Here is a 24,571-nt window from a genome sequence, read left to right on the forward strand (position 1 = left end):
CTCTGGATCTCCTGGCGAAGTCTGCCCTGACCGATGTAGCAGCGAGGTCCACCAAGACCCTGGATGTTCCATGAGAGGATCCTCATGGATGAGCTATGGCAAGTGAAGCAGCCGCCACTGGCTCACCCCTCTCAGCCGGCCCGGATGAGCTGCCCTCCACTCTGTGAGTCTTGGGCGCCGGCTTGGAGGGAGAATAGTCACAGTCTGTCCGGGTGCGGAGTCTCTCCAAAAAGAGGGTGACCTGTCTCTGTGTCCAGCCCCACTCCACCTTCGCCCTGTCCAGGGCATAGGCGTGAGACCAATCCTCTGCATATATGTATCTAAAGGTAGGCTGCATCCTCGGGGCGGCGTGGAGGAGAAACAGTAACACCGCCTCAACTGAGGTGTGGACCGGATCCGCCCGCCAATCTCCTATACCAAACAAGCTCATGCGGGTTGAGTGTAATCGGGTCTGCAATAAGTCCGTGAGCCCCAAGTCACTGAAGTGGTGAGAAAACTCCAGTATCTGAATCACGCAAAACTTCCTCTACAGAGTTGCAATCCCATGCTGTGTCTGGGGCAACACTAAGAGGAAAGGAGAAAGCCACCATGTTACTCACTCCTGAAGGAGAACGAGAGGGATGGCACACCACGCAAACTCGCAAGGGCGAGACCAGTGTCTCGAACGGGCCAGCATCTAGCTGGAGACACCTGAAAAAACCGTAATCCACTGGGAGCCCTATCACTCGCGGGGGCCCCCCAGGGGAGGCTGGAGAGAACTCTGTGGCGGGCGAAGCTAGGATCGCCATCTCCACCGGCCCGGAGTGGCGGTGGAAAAGATGCTGAACGGAACTCTGGCCTACCCAGCTGTGCTGCCCCGGGGCAGTGGGCGGTCTGAAGGAGTATCCTGGAGAGGCCGAGGGAGGGATGGTGGCTCGCGGAGAGGAGGGGGGAGAGCGAGGAGAGGATGGAGAGGCATCTGCCAAGGGAGAGGTGTCAGGGGGGGCCGCCGGGGGAGGCGGGAGGGGGGGGGCTGGTGGGGGGGGAGAGGGGGGGTGGAAGGAGTGCTCTCCGAGTGAGGGGAAGAGGGGCCGGCGGTCGCAGAGTGCGGCCCGGGATCCTCAGGAATCTGCTCCATGGAGGGGGCGGGGCCCCCCGCGGGGGGAGGCGGGAGCGGGGTCTCCACGTGGAGGGCTCCACCGGCGGCCTCAACGGGCATTGAGACTGAATCCTCGTCCATCGGGGTGGGACCTGTTGGCCGCCTATCCCTGACTGGAGCATAAGTGCGGGTAGGTGCCTGGACGCCAGCCGGAGTCGCCTGTCCGCCAGCCTGTGCTGCCTGCTGGCGTCTGCGACGGTCCCTGCGGGCCGGGCGTTTCCGCCGGCGAACCTCCTGCCATCCGCCAGCCTCCTGGGTCTGCGCGGCATCCTCCGCCGGGCCCTGCTCGTCAGATGATGGCGTCTGCTGAGACGAGCCAGGGATGTCCGGTCTGGCCACCCCTCGGGCCTCCTGAAGGGGGTCCAGAGGCGGCAGAGCGTGAAGGATGAACCCCCTTGCGGGGACAGGCGCGTGCGAGGTGGCCCATCTCCTGACAGATGTAGCACTGGCCAGGGAGGCCCGAATACTCCACGCGCTGTATCAGATGTCCTCCAGAAAGACAAGGGAGGAGGATCGTCTTCGGGAGGGACTCCGGTGGACGGAACCACAACACGAATGGCCGGGAGTCCTGCTGCCCGAGCTATCACTGAAGCCGCTGTCTGAGGCGTCTCCACCACCTCCCCGAACGCCTTGCCAATGGATGACAAGAGGGGCAAGTACTCCCTGCGGAGTCCAGGAAAGCAGATAGTGATGGGGAAAACTGTCGCGCCTGCTAGCGGGTCAGAAGCGGGGTCGAAACCGTGAGTCCATCGCGCCAGGAACGCCCGAGATGAGCGGAGGGCAATGGGGCTCCGAGCCAGCACCGTTTGAGCTGCCTGGGGGGACCCGAAATCCACCTGGTAGTAGCCACGTCCCAAAAAATCGACGCTAACGATCTTGGCAGGCACGCCAACGAGGCTGCCTTGCAGAAGGTCGCGAAGCTCTCTCCGCATCGGACGGCTACCCACTATCTTGCAGACCAAGGAGGAGGCCTCAAGAGCGGATACTGTGGAAACAAACAACTGATGATCTGCATCTGTGAACTCCAGACGGAGACCGGAATCGGCAGGGGTAGTCGGAGCGGCTTCCATGGAGTCCTCTAGAGGGAAAAGGCCAGATACCGGGGTCACCAACGGGAGGGACACAGCCCTACGAGGAAACGGAGAGGCGGAAGGAGAGAGGATAGCGGGGGCAGAGGCGGGGGGGGGGGGGGGGGGGGGGGGAGGGGGGAGCTGAGGCGGGGGAGCTAGCGGTGGGAGGAGGAGCGAGACGGAGGGGGAGGAGAGGGAGAAGGCGGGGGGAAGAGCCGCGAAGCGGAGGAGAAGGCGGGGGGGGGGGGGGGAGATGGCGGGGGAGGAAGCGAGGAAGGAGGCGGGGGGGGGTAGAGATGGCGGGGGAGGAAGCGAGGAAGGAGGCGGAGGAGGAGAAGGCGGGGGGGGGGGGGGGGGGGGGGGGGGGGGGGGGGATGGCGGGGGAGGAAGCGAGGAAGGAGGCGGAGGAGATGGCGGGGGACAGGCGGGGGGGGGAGAGGGGGGCGCGCGACGGCGAGAAGCAGCAAGACGGGAGGGGGACGAGGCGGAGCTCGCGGGAGCAGATCGACAGCCAACGCTGAATAGAGGTCCAAAAGCAGCCTTGGAGGCTTTAAATCTTGAGCTTCGGGAAAATCAAGGTAATGTAGGTCACTACTGAGTCTCTAGGTTCCATGAAGGAGGCACTACTATTGACTACATGATAGATAGAATTACAAAGAGTTTGGCATTGACTTAAAGTGGATTAATAAAGTTGTTTTCACATGGTTTATCTGGAGAACCAATTCTGAGTGATGTGTTTGTTGAGTGCTTGTGGAGTTTTGTGAAAGAAATACCCTTAGGGAAAAAAGATATAAGAAGGGAGAAAGGGCTCATCTTTGGCCGAGAGTGTGGAGCATAGAGCATGCGCACAGCGCATATACACAAAATCAGACCATAGGCAGTGGGAGTTGTAAGTCAGTATATAGCACATATATCAACATACAGGGCAACAACAAGAGACGCACTGAAAGGCAGCCAAGCGTGTAATGAGATACATCAGCAACACATTGTATTAGGGTATATTCTTCAGCCATAGACAGAATTTCCAGCTCCAGCCTTTGTAGATAGTAAGGTAGCTTTGATAGGAAATCTACTACAGGTTATACCTTTTCTTTAGGAAATGGTAGCATCTCCTTTGGGTAGGTAAATAGATAATCACCATGCATTGTTATGCACAGAGGCACACGGAGTACATGGCAGATTTGTGAAGCAATTTGTTTTGTAGATTACCTACACCACTTTGCCTTCCTATCAAAGGTCCTGTCCAGGTTGGTTGTGATAACTAATCATGCATTTCATTTGCAAAGAACCCTATTGATCATGCACAGACCAAGCACATTGGCAAAAAATACCACTTCAGAGATAAAGTGGAATTTCCCTACTGATGTTTTTATCTTACACTGGATAATGGCACAGATATCCTTCATGTGCAGACATCTATTCGGAGTACAGGAGAACTGAACCCTTAAAAAAGGGGGATCACTTTGAAGGGTTGAATCGCCCTACTGATCTATTTATCTTACACTGAATAATGGCAGAGATAGCTTCACTAAAGTCCTTCATGTGCAGACATCTATTCGGAGTACAGGGGAACTTAACCTTTAAAAGGGGGATCACTTTGAAGAGTTAAGTTACTCATCATCACAACCACATTCTCATTCAAAGGGAGATTGTTGGAATAATGCTTTAATATTTTGTTGTCTATACTAGGCTCTTATAACTATGGCCTATGACCAAGATAATGTGTAACCAATAAAGTTAGGGTTATAGTAATAGATGTACTAGGAAAATTAAAATTCTGAATTCAGTTAAGCACCTCAACCAAGGTTGTTATCCCCGCTCTCTCTGCTGCCAATCAGTCTGTTGGTGGACTGCTTATTTTTATAAATGTTATCCTTAGCTCTGGCCCTTTCCTTGAAGGCCTGCTTGTGCTGGTCTTTGGCTGACCACACAAGAGAGGCAAACATGTAATTTCAGTACCCACTCCCATAGTGGACGGGATGGCGTGTAATTTCAGAACCTACTCACATTATTATTATTATTTATTTATTTATTTAAGTTAGAAAAACCTGCATGCCTCATTTATGCTGAATAATCTGCATGCCTTATTCATGCTGAACGTCCACTTTCCTCATCAGGCTTGCACATTCTCAAAGGCCATCACCTCCAAGCACTGGAACCTCCACATAGACGTGTACCTACTTTTACCCTGTTGCATCCCTCCATGTTTGTAAACTCAATGGCCTTATCTCTCAATGGATGTAGCTCTCTTGAACTGCCCTGTGCAAGTCCTCAGAAGAAATGGCATATGCATCTGAGGGGTGTTTAATGTGAGATCTTCATTTTTTTTCCCTTTTACTAAGGTTGATTGCCTGCCTCAGGTACACTTACAATTAAAGGCAAGGCTGCTCCATCATCAGTGAATGGCAAGGAAACTGTCAGACTTGATGTGGTGTTTGAGGAGTTTTGGGTTAGAATCGGTGGGTGGACAGCTCCTAAAGTTTCACTTAGCTGGATCAATCCACAAGGGTAAGCAGTATGCTTTCATGTGTTTTGAGAAATATATTAAAATGAAAGTGTCCAATTTTAGGACCTGAATTAAGTTAAACAACTTCTTTTGCTACTTGTTGGGCAGGTGGGTTGACACTACATTTCTAGACAAAGATTTGCGTGTTGGGCGTGGTGACAAAGGATCAGTGTTTGTGTCTGTAAGGGTTAAAAGTAAAGGGTTGTAAGATTTTCTTTGTTATACTAAAGTTCTAGTGTCTGGGTGCCCATTTCCTAAAATTGGATGCATTTGTAGAGAAAAGCGGTATTCAAGCAAGTGAGGTGGATGGATGTTGAAAATGTTAAGTGTGGTTTTTAAATATTTTATGGTATCCATAACTTAATCCTTTTGCTAGACAGCTAATACTATATATTACTACTAGTATAAAACTTGTGGCCGCAAGATTAATCCACAGTGGAAAAATTACACACATTAAACAAACCAATTCAAGATTAAGATGTACCCTCTCATGTTATGTGTGTAACAATCTTTGGGAGCCATTGCATTAGAGAGCGTGCCCCTAGAGGGGCATTGAAGGTGCATAATACACGGAACTCATGGAGCATTTGCGAGGTGCTATGTGTTGGCTCTCTCTCTCTCTCTCTCTCTCTCTCTGTTCGCCGCTGCCTCTGTGTGCAGCCGCGCTGTTCGCCGCCCTCTCTCCCGCCTGGGCAAGCTCTGTCTTGTCTGGCCCCATTTATGTAACCAATGGTTGAACCCTCAACCAGAAGCCACTCCCACCCTTACCCCATCGTGCATCGGGCTGGCTCCCGTCTTCTCGGGTTTCAGGACTCTACTCAGCCTCGCATAGCCAGGTCCTCATTTAGGGAGCCCGAGGTGACAGATTTTCCCTTTCCCACTCGGTTCGGAAGGGATGTCCGATTGCACCTTACCTCTTCCTTTTCGTCGTCGAGGCCATGAGCAGTTTTCTCTCTGCCCAGGAGACCAGGTGTTACAGATGTTTCTATCTATGATCAACAATGCATTTGGACCCAGTGGTGGGGTGGCTGTCCAACAACCACCTGCACCTTGGCCCCCTTCTTCAAATCTTCTTCTTCTTTATCCTTAGAGCATGCTTTTGCTATTGAGCAACAAAAGTTTAAATATGCTCACAAGATGGTGATGCGCGAGATGGAGTTGCAGCTAGATGCCCAAAGGCGTGGCCAAGTGTGGCAACAAGTAGCCGAGGAGTTGTGACGTGAGCAAGCAAAAGATATTGCACGATGATAGGAGGAGCATGATCAGTTCCTCTTGGGCCTTGACTACAACAAGACAACGGCATCTTCAAGTTAAGGGAACCCTTTTTCAAAGAGGCTAATAGTAATTATGACGGTAAACTCAACCCTAATGTTTTGCATTCTTGGATTCTTCAGTTTGATACATATTTTCTGCAATAGAACGGATATGGAAAAAGGTGCTACTAGCTAAGTATCATTTGACAAGGGATTCCATTGTTTGGTGGCAAGATTGCTCCATGGCACACACCATGCTCATAGTGTTCAGGCCAATTTGTCACGAATCTCGAATGGCTGTTTTTACTGTCACTTTCCCTTGAGAGACTCTAGGGTTTGCACTAGGCTCACAACCTTTCCTTCAATGTCACTCACCTTAGCCTTACAATTGTGCAAGTTTGACGTGGACAAGAAGGGGCAATTCCTATATGGGCTTGACACACAGATCTAGTGGGATGTCCAGATGTTTCACCCCATGGACCTTGCAGTCGGCATTCTCACTTGTGCAAAGTGCTCGAGGATGAGTTTTGGGGTTCGCATTAGAGTTTGCGACATGTCCTTCAATTTGCCAAGGAGGTTACTTACATGGCCTTAGAGTTGTGCAAATGTGACGCAGACAAAGAGGGGCAATTCCTATACGGCTTGACACGCAGATCTATTGGGATGTGCGGATGTTTTAGCCTGCCCTACTAGAGTAGAAGAAGAGAAAATTCTAGAGGGGGACAATTTTTGGCCCTTTTGGGGACATCATAGACCCCTAATGAAACCTTTTATATGTTGACATGTAAACCTTACATACTTTGACATGTTAAGTTTGTTTGATTTCCCCTCATTGGCAAGAATATTTCCTTATTACCATGTGATGTGCTTCGATACCAGAGTAGTGAAATGAAGTACAATGATGGAAAGACGAAGGCGGTTTAGGCCCACACACCCAAGGCATCTAATGCGGATGCAATAGGCCAGACCCAAATTCAAACCGAGGGTTCTCCCGCCGGTTAGAACTCATGAGCATCTAACTCCAAGAACTCAAACAATGCACCAAAGTTTATGTTTGACCAAAGGCCAAGAAGGGAAAGTTTGGAGGTAAACTGATGAGCCAAGTAGAGAAGGCCAAATACCAGCGCAAGAAGCGTTGTTTTTGGTGTCACTCAGTAGGGCACACATTGAAGACCTACCTAAAGAAGACCCCGACCCCAGCCCTTGCCTCCATGTAAGCCCCAATGAGTTAGCCATAGTCACCATGTAAGCCCCAATGAGTTAGCCATAGTCACCAGAAACGAGAAACGGGAACGGAAATGTTCGAGGAATGGAAACAGGGAAACGAGTTTTTAGGGGTGGAAACGGACATGAGCATGAGTATTGATTCATGGCCCGTGGTGCCAAGGAATGTCACGTGCATCCTGCACTTAGATGTCGTGGACATGACTCTATAGGAAAAGTGCAAGCCCCATGGTTGGACACCTAGTCCCTTTTGACCCCTTGTCTAGGGACATGCCTTGCGCAAGTCAATCGCGCTTGTCTAGCACACCAATGTAACCCTCTTGAATGCTGTATTGATGTTCCAGGCACTTGTTAGGCTAGAAGTTGGGTGTACGGCAACAATTAGAGTCATAGATCTAGATAGAGGAGCCCATGAGCATGTGAACCCATTTGATTGATGGAAACTAGCAATGCTTGAGGGGACTTAGGTGGTTTTTGGAGCCATACGTTTGTATGTATGTATAGACATGCATATATATATGTATATACATATACAAACATATATGTATATACATATGGGTGTGTGTGCGTGTGTGCGTGCTTGGACTACTACAGTATAGATTCCCTTGACAGCGCTTTGGGCGACTTTTTTGGATTTTTGGCAGATTGTCCCTGGCATTACTGGGGTATGATCATTTCTTCTCATGGGTGCGCTTCTAGGCTCTTTGGACTATCTATTCCACCAGAAATCATTTGCACTTTTTTGGTTATGTTGTTCATCCCTTTCCCTATTTTCGAGCTGCCCTACTCCGGTCTCTTTGAGATTGCTATGATCTTGACGAGCTCTCTCCAGCAGTTTGAAGAATTTTCCCAGTTTTTTTAGTTCGCTCTCATAGGTCCACCCGCTTCGGGTGACTATGACTGTACAGTTTACTATTTAATATAAACAATGGTTTCACAAAAAAAAAAAAGCATGTGTGCTCAGAATCAGTTGCTCTTCTCTGGAGATTTTGTCCAATTGTTTGTTTATTTCCAGAGATCCGTTTTCCATTCCCTCTGAGATTCTCATGAAATCGGGGGACTTTCCTTCCAGCAATTAGAAGTGTTTTCCCAGTGTTTCTGAATTGACTAGTAGTTGTCTTGATTTGGGACAGCTATGAATGTATATTTCTTTTTTCTTAATGAGATAGTGGTTTCACTAAAAAAAAAGTGTGTTCACGAAGTTGCTGCTCTTGCTTGTCGTCTACTTTCTTACTGGTTTTCACGTCATTGCCTGCTCTTGCATCTTAGAAGGTCATCTGTGTGTGTTCGCGGTCTGCCTCTTGCCTGCTTGTCGTCTTCTTTCTTGTTGGCTATCGGGTGATTGACTATTCTTGCATTAGAGAATGTCGTTGCCTCTTCTCGTGCTGAACTCTTCCTCTCTCTAATGTTGTCTGCTCTTGCTTCCAAAAGGGTCATCGCTTGCTTTCTTGTCTAAACCTTGCTCCTGCAGTCGTTTTCCCGTGCTATTCGTCGAAGTCTGTTTTCTTCTTTTGTGCCTGTTCCTATCCCGCCTGTTGCTCATCTTTTCTGCCTTTGCTTCTGCTCTGTCTCGTGGCTCCTGTGTGTGTGTATGTAAGTTTGTGTGAGTGTTTTGTTTTGTTCTTTTCCATGGATTGTGATCAGCCTGTTTTTCAAGTAAATGTCTACTCTTGAGGATGTTTGGCTCACAATGGTGAAGATCTTAAATGGCTCAAAGAATCAATTCTTCATCACGAAAACCCTAATGCACAATATTTATATGATGTTCTACATCATGATTTCTAGGAGAGTCAGGCTACGTGGGACAAGCCTAAATCCACATTAAAATACAAAATATATATATAAACAATCTTACCCAAGGTTAAGAAGTTTTCTAAGAGTGCAACTATCTTGTTTTTTCTTGGAAAAATGTCTTCAGCTATTGACATTGCCCAGTGCTTGAAAAATATGCTCAGAGGATGTTATGTAGATGGGGTGTATTATGTTGCATGGTGATTTTTTTGAAGTGGTGCTTATAGATCTTGGATATACACAGCAAAATCACCATTGTTTTATAGCATACAAATGGTGCATGTGCTCCCATGGAATCCAACCACGGATTATCAGGCAAGCATCTTTTTTTTTTTTTTTTTTTTTTCCGGAAAAAAGATCCTTCTATTAGTTAATGAGAAAACGCCATAAGGCTACAAAGCTCACCTCGCAAGGAGGGATAAAAAACACAGTGAACTTGTCATGGCCCTGTGAAAATGGAGCAGGACAAGTGTGGGCATGGTGGTTGCAGAGTCAGAATATTTTATGATTCACATGGGGGGTGCCCGGACAGAGTTTAAGATGTGTGGACATCCCTAGGTGTGAAGGGGGGAACTAGAAACATTAAGTTTTAATGTTTATTGAAGTTTGCCCCTAGGCCTTAGTGGCCCTAGGAACTTATTAAAGTTTGGGGCCCTAGGGATTAATTTGGGGGAGAGTCACTCCACTTTTGGAGTAAGTGTATCTCTCTCGTCTCTCTCTCTCTCTAGCTTTTGGACAAGAGGGAATCGTGGAGTTTCTTGAAGCGCATGTACTCAAGCGTGGAGAAGTGAAAGGAGAAGGGCGACTGCTGAAGACTCTTTGCTGCAGTTTTTCCTGTGCAAACCAGCCGTACAGCCTGTACGGACAGGCTGCAGGCACTTCCTTGGTCCACGCTACACACAGGCGGCTGTTAGTTGCTGCTGGATTCTCTGCGCACAGGTCTGGTCAGGCTGTACCAGCAGGTACAACAGCAGTACAGTACTGTACGGCTGCCGTACAGTGTACGGACAGCCAGGTACAGCAAGTACAGTTGCTGCAGGCTGCTGCAGGTGGCGTAAACTGGCTGGACAGGACTGTAAACTCAGATACAGGCAGGTAGAAGAGTGGACAGTGGACTGTTTGTGCAAGTACGACTCCTGGCACGTATCCCGAGGCGGTACAGACGGATACAGTGCTGATTTTCAGATCTGTATTTTCAAGGACAGCATAAGAGTGAACATCAGGAGGAGGATACAGGCAAGTACAAGCACACGTGTGAAGCAGGGGTGTGGATACAAGTGCCTGCAAGTACAGATTGGTGCTGTTGCTTCCTCCAGTGCCGTTTCACGAGCTGAACTTGGTAAGCTCTGTTTCTGTTCATCTATCTCTCTTTCTACTGCTTGATGTCTGTTGCAGATATGTGTTATCTGGCCCCTTGTGAGAGGAGGGGTATGGCAGATTGACAAGGGTTGAGACAGAGATTGGACAGCACATGTATGTTTGAGCTGAGAAGATGTATCATGCACTTGAGTTATGCCAAATGTATGCCCATGGCTGGCCTGCTTAGTGATCTTGGCTGATCAGAGGGAGGCACAGTGTGTTGTTTGAAGACACAGATCTGTGTGCATAGATCCTCTGTGCTGAGAAGGATTTGTGGGCCGTCAGATTGGACTTACAGGTGTAAACTCTTGGCTGGTCTTTGTGTTGTACTCAGCCATTCATTTTATTATAATTGAATAAAGAAATACCGCAAGGGGCGCCAAGCTTTGGGGCCAACAGGTGTCGCTGTGTTTTCAGATTTGGGCACTCTAGCTCCAATCTGTGTTTTGTTTCTCATCTAGACTACAAGTGGACGGGTGATTGCTTCTACCGCACTCTGGTTTTCTATCAGAGGCCGGTTTCAAGGTTCCGTCCCCGGGACCAATCATCAACTTTCTGAAGGGGGTGAGCTCGTGGTTGCTTTGAAGAAAGCCATCGCTGAAAATTCAGCAATCATGTCTGATACAGAGGAAGAGTACTTCTATCACGAAGAAGAAGAGCAAGAGACTTCTCCTGAAAGAGATGTATCTGAGGATATTTTTGCAGGAGAACAGGCTGCAGATGTTGAGCCTTATGAGGATGTAACACAGCCAGAAGATGTGCATGGTAAAGAGGATGATGATACTCGGTTCAAAGATCGCTTGGCTAGTGTTATGGATACTTTTATGCAGCTCACACAGAGTGAGAGATTTGCTGAATTTTTGAGATCTCGCACAGAGCCCCAGAAAAAGAAGAAGAAGGTTCGTTCAAAGAATCTTTCTCAAGGTCATAGTGGTACCACTCCACAGGATCCATCTCCTGCACAGTTTCCGAACATGCAGCATGCTTTTGGTGCTAACCCACAGAGTTCCTTCTATGGACAGCCACCTATTCCTCAGCAGAACATGCATCCAGGTTATTTTGGTGGTGGCTCGGTGTTCCAATCCATGACTGGGGGTTATCCTCAGGGAGGCATGGGTATGTATGGGCCTTTTGGAGCCAATTTTCAGCCTGGCATGCAAGGGAATATGTATGGTGGTATGCAGTCCGGTATGCAAGGAAATGTGTTTGGAGGCATGCAACCTGGGATGCAAGGCAATATGTTTGGTGGCATGCAGCCAGGTATGCATAGTGGAATGTATGGAAACATGGCTGGAATGTATGGTATGCCTGGCATGGGAATGGGAAATGTTGACCCAATGATGGGTATGAATGTTGGGGGCAGCAATCTCACGAAACCACTTCCATATGATAATCTAACGCCTATGGGAAAGGCGAAGGATTACAAGGAAGGAGGAGCTGCAGTGAAGTTTGACACTTTCAGTGGGGCCAAGGATAAATTGAAGGCACTTACCTTTTTACAGCAGTTTGATGCTGCTTTTTCTGGTGGGAATTACACAGAGTCCTCTAAGGTGAGGAAAGCTGCCACTTTTCTCAAGGGCAATGCTTTGCAGTGGTGGTCTACTCTTCTTTTGCAGGGCATAGCACCCACCACATGGGTCCAATTCAAACAGGTTTTCTCTTTCGTATGGCTCACATCTACATTTGAGGTGGATGTTATGACAGCATGGCACAAGCTGGATGCTTCAAAGTGTGATAGTTTGGAGGATTATAACAAGAAGTTTTGGGAAGCTCTACTCCCAGTGACTTCTTACCGTGCCGTGCCATTATCTGAGCAGGTTGAGAAATATTGTTGTGGGCTGCCCAAGGAGGTACGAGATTATTGTATAAAGACAAGAGTAACGAACATGTCACAGATGATTGAGAATGCTATGACAGCTAATGCGTTACTCACAGGTGCTTCATCCGGGTTTAAAGGCAGTAAGAAATTGGGCAAGAAAGCTGAAAAATTTGGGCATGCTTCTCGTGATACTAAAGGGTCTTCAGAGACAAAGTATAAGAAGTTGCCAATGCCCAAAAGGACTTCTGAGGAAAGACAGGCTTTGAGAGATGCTCAAAAGTGTTTTTACTGTACTGAAGAGGGGCATATGTCATTCAATTGTCCCAAAAGAACGTCCAAGAAGGACCCTGACAATAAAGGAGAGCCCAAGCCAAAGAAACCAAAGCCTTCTGCAGGCTTAGTTCCTGATCTTGTGGGAGAGCAGCTAAGTGGTGAAGCTACAGAGTTGTGCAGGGCATGGGGCAAAGTGAGAGATCAGAATGCTTTCATCTTCTTTGACACAGGTGCTAGAGCCAACTTCATTTCACCAGATTTGGCTGGCCGGTTGGGGATTCGCGCAGAGGAGATGGGGCCGCGACATGAGGCAAATATGGCTTGTCCAGGGTATGTAGAACCCGTTACTCCTATCATTGGGAAGCTTCGGCTTCATTTGCAGGGTTATGTGGACAGCGAAGAGTTCTTCATCATGCCTTTGGATGGCTGTGATGTTTTGTTGGGGATGCCATGGTGCCACAGGGTACATGCGGTGGTGGATACTTACAATAGGAAAATTACTCTGACTCATAGAGGGAAAGAGCATGTATTGGATGTAAAACTCAAAGGGGAATCTGTTCCTATTGTATCCGCTTCGGCGATTTCATCAGTAATGAAAAAGCATCTTTCCGCGTACTTGATTTATGTAAAGGATGCACAGGATGATGAGTCTAAGTCTAATTTGTCAATGTTAGATAAGGACAGGGCTGATTTCTTAAGTGGGTTTCAAGACTGTTTTTCCGAGTCATTGCCAGGAGAATTACCTCCTGAGAGGCCAGAAGATCATGCCATAGATCTGATTCCTGGTAGTACTCCACCGAATAGACCGCCGTATCGTGTTAGTGCAGCCCAACAGGAAGAGATTATGAGTCAGGTGCAGGAGCTATTGAATAAAGGGTTGATTCAGCCTAGCTCATCACCCTTTTGCTCACCTGTGCTCTTAGTGCAGAAGAAGGATGGTTCTTGGCGCATGTGTATAGATTACAGGGCGCTGAATAAGAATACCATCAAGAATCGATTCCCCATACCGAGGATCGATGACATCTTGGACCGCTTACAGGGCTCCACAGTTTTTAGTCGTATTGACTTGAAAAGCGGGTATCATCAGATACGCATTAGACCCGAGGATGTGCATAAGACAGCATTCCGAACCACGTTTGGGTTATATGAGTTCTTGGTTATGCCCTTTGGTTTGACAAATGCGCCTGCCACATTTAACAGAATGATGGACAGGATTTTCAGGCCTCATAGAGAGTTTGTGGGCACATTCTTTGATGATATGATTGTGCATTCACAAACTGAGGAAGAGCATAGAAGGCATTTGGCCATTGTGTTTGCAGAACTCAGAAACCATAGGTTGGTGGTTAATGGCAAGAAGAGTGAGTTCTTTTTGCAGGAGATACATTTCTTGGGGCATATTGTGTCTGGTCATGGAGTCCGTATGGATCCAGCAAAGGTGGAAGCAATACTTAATTGGCCAGCTTTGAGGACCGTGCATGATGTACGCAGCTTTCTAGGATTGTGTTCCTATTACAGGCGTTACATACGGCACTTTGCTGAAATTGCTTCACCTCTTCATGCTTTGACGAAGAAAGCAACTCCGTTTAGATGGGCTGATCGGGAAATTACAGCATTCAAAAAGCTCAAAGAAAAGCTTACTTCGGACCCAGTATTGGTGTTACCGGACCTCCGAAAGGCTTTTGTTGTCCAGTGTGATGCATGTGGAAGTAGCATTGGTGCAGTTCTCATGCAAGAGGGACATGTGATAGCCTATGAGAGTAGAGTTTTGCAAGATGCCGAGAAGCATTTACAGGTGTATGAGAAAGAGATGTTGGCTGTAATTCACGCTCTTTCTACATGGAAACACTACTTGCTTGGGGCTGATTTTACTGTACAGACAGATCATCAGACCTTGCGATATTTCCTCACGCAGACTAAGCTTTCAGAGAAGCATATGCGTTGGGCAAACTTTTTGTCAATGTTTCACTTCCAGATTGTGCATGTGGAAGGCAAAAAGAATGTAGTGGCAGATGCTTTGTCACGCAAGCCACAGGTTTCTGCAGTTTCACTTGCTTATCATCATGAGCTTGATGAAATGAAAGAGCAGTATGCCCATGATGAGGATTTTGAAAGGTTGTATGATCAGATGTCTGAAGGTCAGCGGCATGAGCATTATACTCTCAGAGATGGGTTTTTATTGATGCATGGCAGACTGTGTGTTACCAGGCCATTGAGACTCAAGGTTATGATTGAAAGTCATGCTCCACCGTATGCAGGTCATAGAGGTATTGACGCCACGGTCAAAGCAGTGGAGACTTTCTTTTATTGGCCAACCTTGAGAAGAGATGTTGATGCCTTTGTGAGGCAATGCATCGTATGTCAGAAGGTAAAGTTTGACCGTCAGAAGACACCAGGGTTATTACAGCCTTTACCTATTCCGGATAGACCTTGGGAGAGCATTGCCATGGATTTTGTATTTGATCTTCCACGGACACAAACGGGAAATGATGGCATCTGGACTATCATATGCAGGTTCAGTAAGCAGGCACATTTCATTCCCGTGCGGAAGACAATTAAAGTGGATCATATGGTGAAGTTGTTCATGGCGAACATCTTCAAGTATCATGGCTTGCCTACGTCTATCATTAGTGACCGTGATCCACGGATGACGAGTTTGTTTTGGAGAGGGTTGTTTGACAACATGGGTACAACTCTCAAGTTTTCATCGTCATTTCATCCACAGACAGATGGTCAGTCAGAAGAGGCTAACTCTACAGTGTTGGATCTTCTCAAGTGTTATGTGTCAGAGCACAAGCAACAATGGGAAAAGTATCTTCCTTTGGTGGAGTTTGCATATAACAACACTGTACATAGCTCGACAGGCAAGGCGCCTTTTGAGATTGTAGAAGGAGGGAAGAAGGTTCCACCCATTTTGCATACAAAGGATAAGATCTTTGAGGCTGATCAGTATGTGGAGAGCTTGGATGAAGCTTATCGGAGAGTTAAGTTGGCCCTCCAGAAAACTCAGCAGAAGCAAAAGAAAGCCGCAGACCGTCACAGACGTGATTTGCAGTTTGCATTGGGTGATTGGGTTCTTTTGCGCTTTGAAAAGGCTAGACTCAAGAAGATGAAGGGTAAAGAGCGCTTATTCCCTAAGTTGAGCATGCGATATTATGGGCCTTTTCAAGTTTTGGAAAAGATTGGTGAGGTAACCTATCGATTGAAGTTACCAGATCACTGGAGGATTCACAATGCTTTTCACGTGAGTCTTCTTAAACCTTTCTGTGGGGATGTGCCTGAGGATGTATCAGATGAGGCTCAGCCGGAAGTTGAGGAACTTGATGAGGTTCTGATTCCAGAGCAGATACTGGCACATAAAGAAAGGAAGGTACGAGGTAAAGTTTCCCGTCGCTATCTTGTGAAGTTCAAGAACTATTCACCGATGGATGCGAAGTGGATGGAGGAAGGTGACTTAACAGATTCACCTCAGGTTTTGCAGCTTTATCTCGATGCCTTTGAGTTAGAGCCGACTCTTATTGTGGCTCATTCAGGTTCAGCAGAGCAAGGGTCTGGAGCATTACCTGATGCTCAAGAGGGGGGTAGCACCTCCACTCCCTTGATACAGACAGGATCAGATGACATCTAGAGGTCGCTTGGTGCAGATTTTATCTCATCCGAAGGTACTGAGGCTGACAGTACATCTGTTTATGGGACTTCTATGATATATGTGTACTAGTCACATGGAGATTGTTGTGGATATGTATGGTTCACAGTGGTATACAACTTGGACTATTACTATGCCATTGGTTTGCAGTGAATGTTGATACATGTGTATGGCTCAGAGAGATTGGGACGCTGATCTTGCCATATTGTATATTTCACTTTGGATATTTTGATGCATCACCAGAATGCAATCGAGGACGCTTGCCATTTTTCAAGAGGGGGGTATGTCATGGCCCTGTGAAAATGGAGCAGGACAAGTGTGGGCATGGTGGTTGCAGAGTCAGAATATTTTATGATTCACATGGGGGGTGCCCGGACAGAGTTTAAGATGTGTGGACATCCCTAGGTGTGAAGGGGGGAACTAGAAACATTAAGTTTTAATGTTTATTGAAGTTTGCCCCTAGGCCTTAGTGGCCCTAGGAACTTATTAAAGTTTGGGGCCCTAGGGATTAATTTGGGGGAGAGTCACTCCACTTTTGGAGTAAGTGTATCTCTCTCTTCTCTCTCTCTCTCTAGCTTTTGGACAAGAGGGAATCGTGGAGTTTCTTGAAGCGCATGTACTCAAGCGTGGAGAAGTGAAAGGAGAAGGGCGACTGCTGAAGACTCTTTGCTGCAGTTTTTCCTGTGCAAACCAGCCGTACAGCCTGTACGGACAGGCTGCAGGCACTTCCTTGGTCCACGCTACACACAGGCGGCTGTTAGTTGCTGCTGGATTCTCTGCGCACAGGTCTGGTCAGGCTGTACCAGCAGGTACAACAGCAGTACAGTACTGTACGGCTGCCGTACAGTGTACGGACAGCCAGGTACAGCAAGTACAGTTGCTGCAGGCTGCTGCAGGTGGCGTAAACTGGCTGGACAGGACTGTAAACTCAGATACAGGCAGGTAGAAGAGTGGACAGTGGACTGTTTGTGCAAGTACGACTCCTGGCACGTATCCCGAGGCGGTACAGACGGATACAGTGCTGATTTTCAGATCTGTATTTTCAAGGACAGCATAAGAGTGAACATCAGGAGGAGGATACAGGCAAGTACAAGCACACGTGTGAAGCAGGGGTGTGGATACAAGTGCCTGCAAGTACAGATTGGTGCTGTTGCTTCCTCCAGTGCCGTTTCACGAGCTGAACTTGGTAAGCTCTGTTTCTATTCATCTATCTCTCTTTCTACTGCTTGATGTCTGTTGCAGATATGTGTTATCTGGCCCCTCCTGAGCTCCACCCCCGTGGCTGGCCGCTCTCTGGGGGGGGGCTACCTAGTAATACATGTGGGAGGTGAGAAAAGCCAAACTGGAGGCCTGTAGTGCCAAGTGACATCCTCGCCCCTCGCGGTGAGGAAAGGGCCAGGCTGCCAAGTGCGGAGGAAAGCCTTGCGGCGCCCTCTCATGCGATCCGAGTCGCCCTGGAGTTTCCCCCAGTGTCCTCTCAAGGTGTGAATGATGTCCACCCAGAGGGCCTGTATGACCTCCGCCGGTGGAGTCGCCTGGCGGTCAATGGCCTCCCTGCATCGGGCTCTCCAAATGTGCCAAGCCGTCATGCTGCTGATCATCTCCCATCTGTGCCCGACCCCCTCCTGAGGGGCTGCCGAAGAGAAGTCTCGCGTCGGAACCACCGCCATCGCCCTGTCAGAGACCTGGATGGTCGCACTGCCAGGGACGTCCTCATATCCAAGGGCCGGGCCGCTGTCCGTGGCCCAAGCCACCGCACCCCACGTCACCAGCATCTCACTTGGTGAGCCTGCAAAAACCATCCTGAGAGCGCGCTGCCAGACCTGCTGTGCCTGTGGGCAATCCCATAAGCAGTGCCGCTGCGACTCCTGTGCATGGCCGCACCGAGGGCAGGACGCTGGGTGACTGCCGAAAGCTAGCCAAGCCCCCACAGCCAGTCCTCTATGCGCTGTGAGCCAGAGAAACAGCGTCACCTTCCGGGGCCGGAAGCTGGCCCAAAGGCGCTGCCAGAAGTCCCTAAGAAAGGCAGGGGAGAGCCCCTGTCGCCGCCAATGCTCGGCCGCCGCCGGGGTGCTCACTATCCTGTGTCTCTGAATCCGCCGCCCCAGCCGCGCTGTGTACTGAAAAAAGGGGATGCCTGGGCTGGTAGGGGCCAAGTAGGGATCTCGCCAAAACCACTCACCTGGATCCCACTGAAGGCGAATAAGAGGCCTGCTGTCCCAAGCCCATAATCTCCAAGAACAGTCCTCCCCTATCGAGGCCGGTGAGGGGTCTACATGCCACTGTCTCTGATGAAAGCCGACCACCCGCACCCTCTGAAGAATACATCCCTGGAGCCCATCCAAATCTAGTCGTGTCCTCTGAAGTTGGCCACCCTCTCCCACCTCGAAAGTGAGTGGGGCGACTCTCTCCGCTGTGCCGCAGACCGCTAGAAGGATCTCATGCCGAGTAAAGACACCCATCCACTGTGGAGGTGGAGGGTCCTGTACTGGAGTCCGCCACTCCTGGGGGATGGCCGCCTCAATGTCCTGTCTCATCAACTCTCTGCCCCTCATCCCACTGAGTCTCCTCTCCTGAGCCTCTAGAGGCAGCTGCTGAAAACCTATCCAGTCGTCTAGGGACTGGGCTGGGCCAGAGCTCAGCGGGCCCCACGACACGTGAGACCGCGATCCAACCATATGGCCACTGGGGAGACGAATCAAGGGGTTCCAGATCAAAGGCTGCCTCAGGCGCTCCTCATCGGTGCCCGGGGGAGTCTGGAAGAGTGACGGCCTCAGATGCGCCCAGGCCCTCAGAAGGCTAGCTGCAAAACGCTCCTCGAAGCCAAGGCCCACTCCTCTGGATCGCTGCTCTGTAAAGATCCACCTGATGCTGGGGGTCCAGGGGCCGCTAAGAGAAGGGGTGCGGCTGAGCATCCTGGAAACAAGAAACTCCTTCCACGGCTCAGCGCCTGGCAGGAGGCCACGAACTACCAACTTGCCAAGCAATGCTCGGCTTTGGCAAATAGGATCAACAATGCCCAGGCCGCCTCTCTCCCTCGGCTGAGTGATCACCGCCCATGCCACCTTGGCCCTGGCGGGCCGCCCGTCTCGCCACCGGACCAAAGAAAGTTCCTGATGAGCCTCTGCACCTGGCCAATGCACGCCCGAGAGAAGGCCCAGCAAGAAGTGATGTACCACATAGTAGCAAGCAGAACCTGGTTGGCCACAACTACTCGGCCAGCCAGAGATAAACGAGCGGTACTCCAATACAGAAGCTTCTTCCGAATGCTCAGAAGAAGGGGGGCTATCTGGTGCTCCGGAGATATGTCAATGCCCACATAGCATCCCAAATAACGCACTGTAGTGCCGGGGGGCAGCCACTGAAAACCGTCAACTGGCCTCCAAGTCGGGGGGGGGGCATAGAGCTGACCCACAACCCACACGACTTGTGCCAGTTGATCAAAGCGCCCGAAGCTCTGCAAAACCTGTCCATGGCTAAGGCGAAGCGGCGGAGGTTCTCCTCACCTCCCTGAAGATAGACAGCAGTGTCATCCGCAAACTCCGAGTCTAGGAGCTCCTCCGAGGTGCGGATGGGAAGCTGGAGGCCCCGCAAACCTGTATCCTGTGCCGTCAAAAAAGTGCTCATGGCCTCCGCCACAAAAAGAAAAAGAAAGGGCGCCAAGGGGCACCCTTGCCGCACCGAGCGCGAGAGCTGGAACCTCTCTCCGCGCACGCCCTGTATCAGCACCTGGCTATGAGCCGATGTGTAGAGTGCAGAGACCCCACGGATCCACTGAGGGGGGAAGCCCATCCTCTCCATAGTGCCTTCCAAGAAGGCCCAGTCCACCCGATCATATGCCTTCTCGAAGTTGAGAAGGAGCACTGCCAGATCCTCCTGTCGAAATCTAGCCAGAGCCGTAGCCTCCCAGAAAGAGAAAATGTTATCCAGAATGCTCCTATCCTGGATGAAGCCTGTCTGCGTGGAGTGGATGATGTCCGGAAGGTGAGGCTGAAGCCGCCTGCTGATCGCCTTAGCTAGGACCTTGTAGGCCGTGCCTAGCAAGGTGATCGGTCTCCACTGTCTAATCTCCAGTCTGTCTCCTCCCTCTTTGGGGATCAAGTGGATCAACCCCTCTGCCATGCTGTCCGGCATGACACCTGACTCCATAATCTCCTGGAATGCCAATCTGAAGCCCCTATGTAAGAGGCCCCAGTACCTCTGGAAGAAAGCCACCGAAAGACCGTCCTCTCCTGGGCATTTGCCCCGAGGTAATGCCTGAAGAGCCTCCTCCAGTTCCGTATCCGAGAAGGGGGAGAGAAGGGAGTGCTGCAAATGGGCCGGCACAACCGGTCTCGTGAAGCTCCAGACTGCCTCCCGAGCCTCTCTCACCCTGTCATCTGCTGGCTCAGCAGAGAGAAGATCCCTGTAAAAATCCGTGGCTATAGCCCGAACCTTGGGGGGATCCACCACAACCTGGCCATCAGCCTGCCGAAGACGCCTGAGACCCTCTCGTCTGAAGCGAGGCCCTGTCGCCTCAAAGAAATCTCGAGTCACTCTGTCTCCAGCCTGTGTCCAAAAAGAAGCCCGAGCATGGAATCGGAACTCCACCCTCCTCTCCTCGATGGATCTGATCTCAGTGCGAGCTGACTCCATCTGCTCTGAGATCCAAGGGCTCGTAGGATCCCTCTCCTGGAGTCTCTGGAGGGACGCTAGACTCCTCCGTAGGCTCCTCTCCTGCTCTCTGAAGGCCTCCAGCCGGTCCAAGGCAGCCTGTCTGAGCATCTGGCTGATCTCCTGCAAGCCACTGGCAAGATCGCTGGCTGCCGATCCTCTCCTGAACTGCAGCTCCTGCCAGACCTGCTCAACTCTGATCGCAATCTCGGGCTCCTCTATGAGACAATCTGGAATCTGGACGCTCTGGCCCTGCTCTCCTCTCGTGGGGTCCTCGATCTGGAGAAGCACTGGAAAGTGGTCTGAAAACGAGGAGCCTGCAAGTATGCCCACTGTGCCACCTCTATCACAGGCCCACACATCAATGTAAAACCTGTCGATGCGGGAAAGGTTAACTCCTGTGGCCCGTCTATCCGAGCGCGAGAAAGATAGACTCCCCTGCAACTTGCCAGACTCCGGGAGAGTCCACGGATCCTGGCCTCTCACCTGTAGCACTAGTTCCTCCCAGGCAGCGAGCTCCGGCCCATGTATGGTCTCCTGGCTGCCCCCCATTCTGTCCTCTGCATCCTCCAGCATGTTGCAATCCCCTCCGAGGCACCAGTGGTCTGCCAAGGGGAGGGACTGCCTAATGGTGCTCCAGAACTCGGCTCTCCCGGTCGCCCCATTAGGGGCGTAGAAGTTGAGGAAGCCAATGCGGTCTTCCCCAACCCGAAGGATGATCCACTGCGCACGACCCTGGACCAGAATGCCAGAGTCCACAACCTCGGATAGAAGCTGCTCGCTGACTGAGATGCATACTCCACCCTGGTTCCCCTGGGAGCCATATGCCGGTGACCAAAAAGTGTGACTCCTGCCTGGCAAGATCTTCCCGCAGGTGCGGGTACGCCCGGCAGAAAGGTGGTGCTCCTGGATGAAAAGGATATCTATGGGTCCTCCAACGAGAGCCCTCTGGATCTCCTGGCGAAGTCTGCCCCGACCAATGTAGCAGCGATGTCCACCGAGACCCTGGATGTTCCATGAGAGGATCCTCATGGATGAGCTATGGCAAGTGAAGCAGCCTCCACTGGCTCACCCCTCTCAGCCGGCCCGGATGATCTGCCCTCCACTCTGTGAGTCTTGGGCGCCGGCTTGGAGGGAGAATAATCACTGTCTGTCCGGGTGCGGAGTCTCTCCAAAAAGAGGGTGACCTGTCTCTGTGTCCAGCCCCACTCCGCCTTTGCCCTGTCCAGGGCATAGGCGTGAGACCAATCCTCTGCATATATGTATCTAAAGGTAGGCTGCACCCTCGGGGCGGCATGTAGGAGAATCAGAAGCACCACCTCAACTGAGGTGTGGACCGGATCCGCCCGCCAGTCTCCTATACCAAACAAGCTCATGCGGGCTGAGTGTAATCGGGTCTGCAATAGGTCCGTGAGCCCCAAGTCACTGAAGTGGTGAGAAAACTCCAGTATCTGATCACGCAAAACTTCCTCTACAGAGTTGCAATCCCATGCTGTGTCTGGGGCAACATTGAGAGGAAAGGAGAAAGCCACCATGCTGCTCACCACTGAGGGAGAACGAGAGGGATGGCACACCACGCAAACTCGCAAGGGCGCGACCAGTGTCTCGAACGGGCCAGCATCCAGCTGGAGGCACCTGAAAAAGCCGTAATCCACTGGTAGCCCCATCACTCGCGGGGGCCCCCCAGGGGAGGCTGGAGAGAACTCTGTGGCGGGCGAAGCAAGGATCGCCATCTCCACCGGCCCGGAGTGGCGGTGGAACAGCCGCTGGACTGAGCTCTGGCCTACCCAGCTGCGCTGCCCCGGGGCAGTAGGTGGTCTGGCGAAGTATCCTGGAGAGGCCGAGGGAGGGATGGGGGCTCGCGGCGAGGAGGGGGGAGAGCGAGGAGAGGATGGAGAGGCATCTGCCAGAGGATAGGTGTCAGGGGGGGCCGCCGGGGGAGGCGGGAGGGGGGGGGGCTGGGGGGGGAGAGGGGGGGGTGGAAGGAGTGCTCTCCGGGTGAGGGGAAGGGGAGCCGGGGGTCGAAGAGTGCGGCCCGGGATCCTCAGGAATCTGCTCCAAGGAGGGGGCGGGGCCCCCTGCGGGGGGAGGCGGGAGCAGGGTCTCCACGTGGGAGGCTACACCAGCGGCCTCAACGGGCACTGAGTCTGAATCCTCGTCCATCGGGGTGGGACCTGCTGGCCGCCTATCCCTGACAGGAGCATAAGTGCGGGTAGGTGCCTGTACGCCAACCGGAGTCGCCTGTCCGCCAACCTGTCCGCCAGCCTGTGCTGCCTGCTGGCGTCTGCGACGGTCCCTGCGGGCCGGGCGTTTCCGCCGGCGAACCTCCTGCCATCCGCCAGTCTCCTGGGACTGCGCGGCATCCTCCGCCGGGGCCTGCTCGTCAGATGATGGCGCCTGCTGTGGCGAGCCAGGGATGTCCGGTCTCTGAGGTGGATGGCCACCCCTCAGGTCTCCTGCAGGGGGTCCAGAGGCGGCATAGCGTGAAGGATGAACCCCCTTGCGGGGACAGCCGCGTGCGAGATGGCCCATCTCCCGACATGTGTAACACTGGCCGGGGAGGCCCGAATACTCCACGCGCTGTATCATATGTCCTCCAGAAAGACAAGGGAGAAGGATCGTCTTCGGGAGGGACTCCGGTGACGGAACCACAACACGAATGGCCGGGAGTCCTACTGCCCGAGCAATCACTGAAGCCGCTGTCTGAGGCGTCTCCACCACCTGCCCGAACGCCTTGCCAATGGATGACAAGAGGGGCAAGTACTCCCTACGGAGTCCAGGAAAGCAGATAGTGACGGGGAAACCTGTCGCGCCTGCTAGCGGGTCAGAAGCGGGGTCGAAACCATGAGTCCATCGCGCCAGGAACGCCCGGGATGAGTGGAGGGCAATGGGGCTCCGAGCTAGCACCATCTGAGCTGCCTGTGGGGACTCGAAATCCACCTGGTAGTAGCCACGTCCCAAAAAATCTACGCTGACGATCTTGGCGGGCACGCCAACAAGGCTGCCTTGCAGAAGGTCGCGAAGCTCTCTCCGCATTGGACGGCTACCCACTATCTTGCAGACCAAGGAGGAGGCCTCAAGAGCGGAAACTGTGGAAACAAACAACTGAAGATCTTCAGCTGTGAACTCCAGACGGAGACCGGAATCGGCAGGGTTAGTCGGAGCGGCTTCCATGGAGTCCTCCAGAGGGAAAAGGCCAGAAACCGGGGTCACCAACGGGAGGGACACAGCCCTGCGAGGAAAAAAGAGAGGCGGAGGGCTACAGGATAGCGGGGGGGGGGGGGGGGGGGGGAGCTGAGGCGGGGAGGAGCTAGCGGTGGGAGGAGGGGCGAGACGGAAGGGAGGAGAGGGAGAAGGCGGAGGGGAAGAGATGCGCAGCGGAGGAGAAGGCGGAGGGGGGAGAGGTGGCGGGGGAGAGAAGAGAGGCGGGGGAGGAGGAGGCGAAGGGGTTAGAGAGGCGGAGGAAAAGATGATGGGGGAAGGAAGCAAGCGGCGGGGGGAATGGCGGGGAAGGCAGCATGGAAGGTGGCGAAGGAAGAGAAGGCGGGGGGAAAGAAGGCGGAAACGAGGAGGGAGGCGGGGGAGCGAAGGCGGGGGAGGACGCGAGGCAGAAGGCGGGGGAGAGATGGCGAAGAGGGGCGCAATGAAGGAGGCGGGGGAGAGGACGGAGGAGAAAGCGGTGGACTGGCGGGGGGGAGAGGGGGGGCGCGATGGCGAGAAGCAGCGGGGGGGGGGGGGGGGGGGGAGAAGCGGAGCTCGCAGGCGAGGTCGTCAGTCAGCTCTTTAGCTTTTAAGAAAAAAACATTCTAGCTAATCCTAAGCTCTAATAGCAACTGTAGATC

General features: G+C 51.6%; 1 protein-coding gene across 5 annotated transcripts in view; it reads left to right on the forward strand.

Annotated features, from left to right (window-relative positions):
- The window catches only part of LOC147638886 (putative plastid-lipid-associated protein 3, chloroplastic), a 113,116-nt gene that overhangs the window by 75,789 nt on the left and 12,756 nt on the right, over positions 1–24,571 (forward strand). For 3 of the 5 annotated variants that reach the window (XM_086785324.1, XM_086785337.1, XM_086785335.1), the window contains exons 8-9: positions 4,569–4,716; positions 4,823–5,093. The exons of 1 other annotated variant lie outside the window; for it this stretch is intronic. In XM_086785324.1, the coding sequence (XP_086641450.1) occupies positions 4,569–4,716; positions 4,823–4,922 (248 nt within the window). In that variant the 3' untranslated portion in view covers positions 4,923–5,093. Of the gene's footprint in view, positions 1–4,568; positions 4,717–4,822; positions 5,094–24,571 lie in introns of those variants that run through there. One more of the 5 variants, XM_086785344.1, reaches the window with a different exon arrangement.

This window comes from Cibotium barometz, chromosome 4 (assembly GCF_041138505.1).
Source record: "Cibotium barometz isolate CiBa-2024 chromosome 4, ASM4113850v1, whole genome shotgun sequence".
In the NCBI taxonomy this organism is placed as follows: Eukaryota; Viridiplantae; Streptophyta; class Polypodiopsida; order Cyatheales; family Cibotiaceae; genus Cibotium; species Cibotium barometz.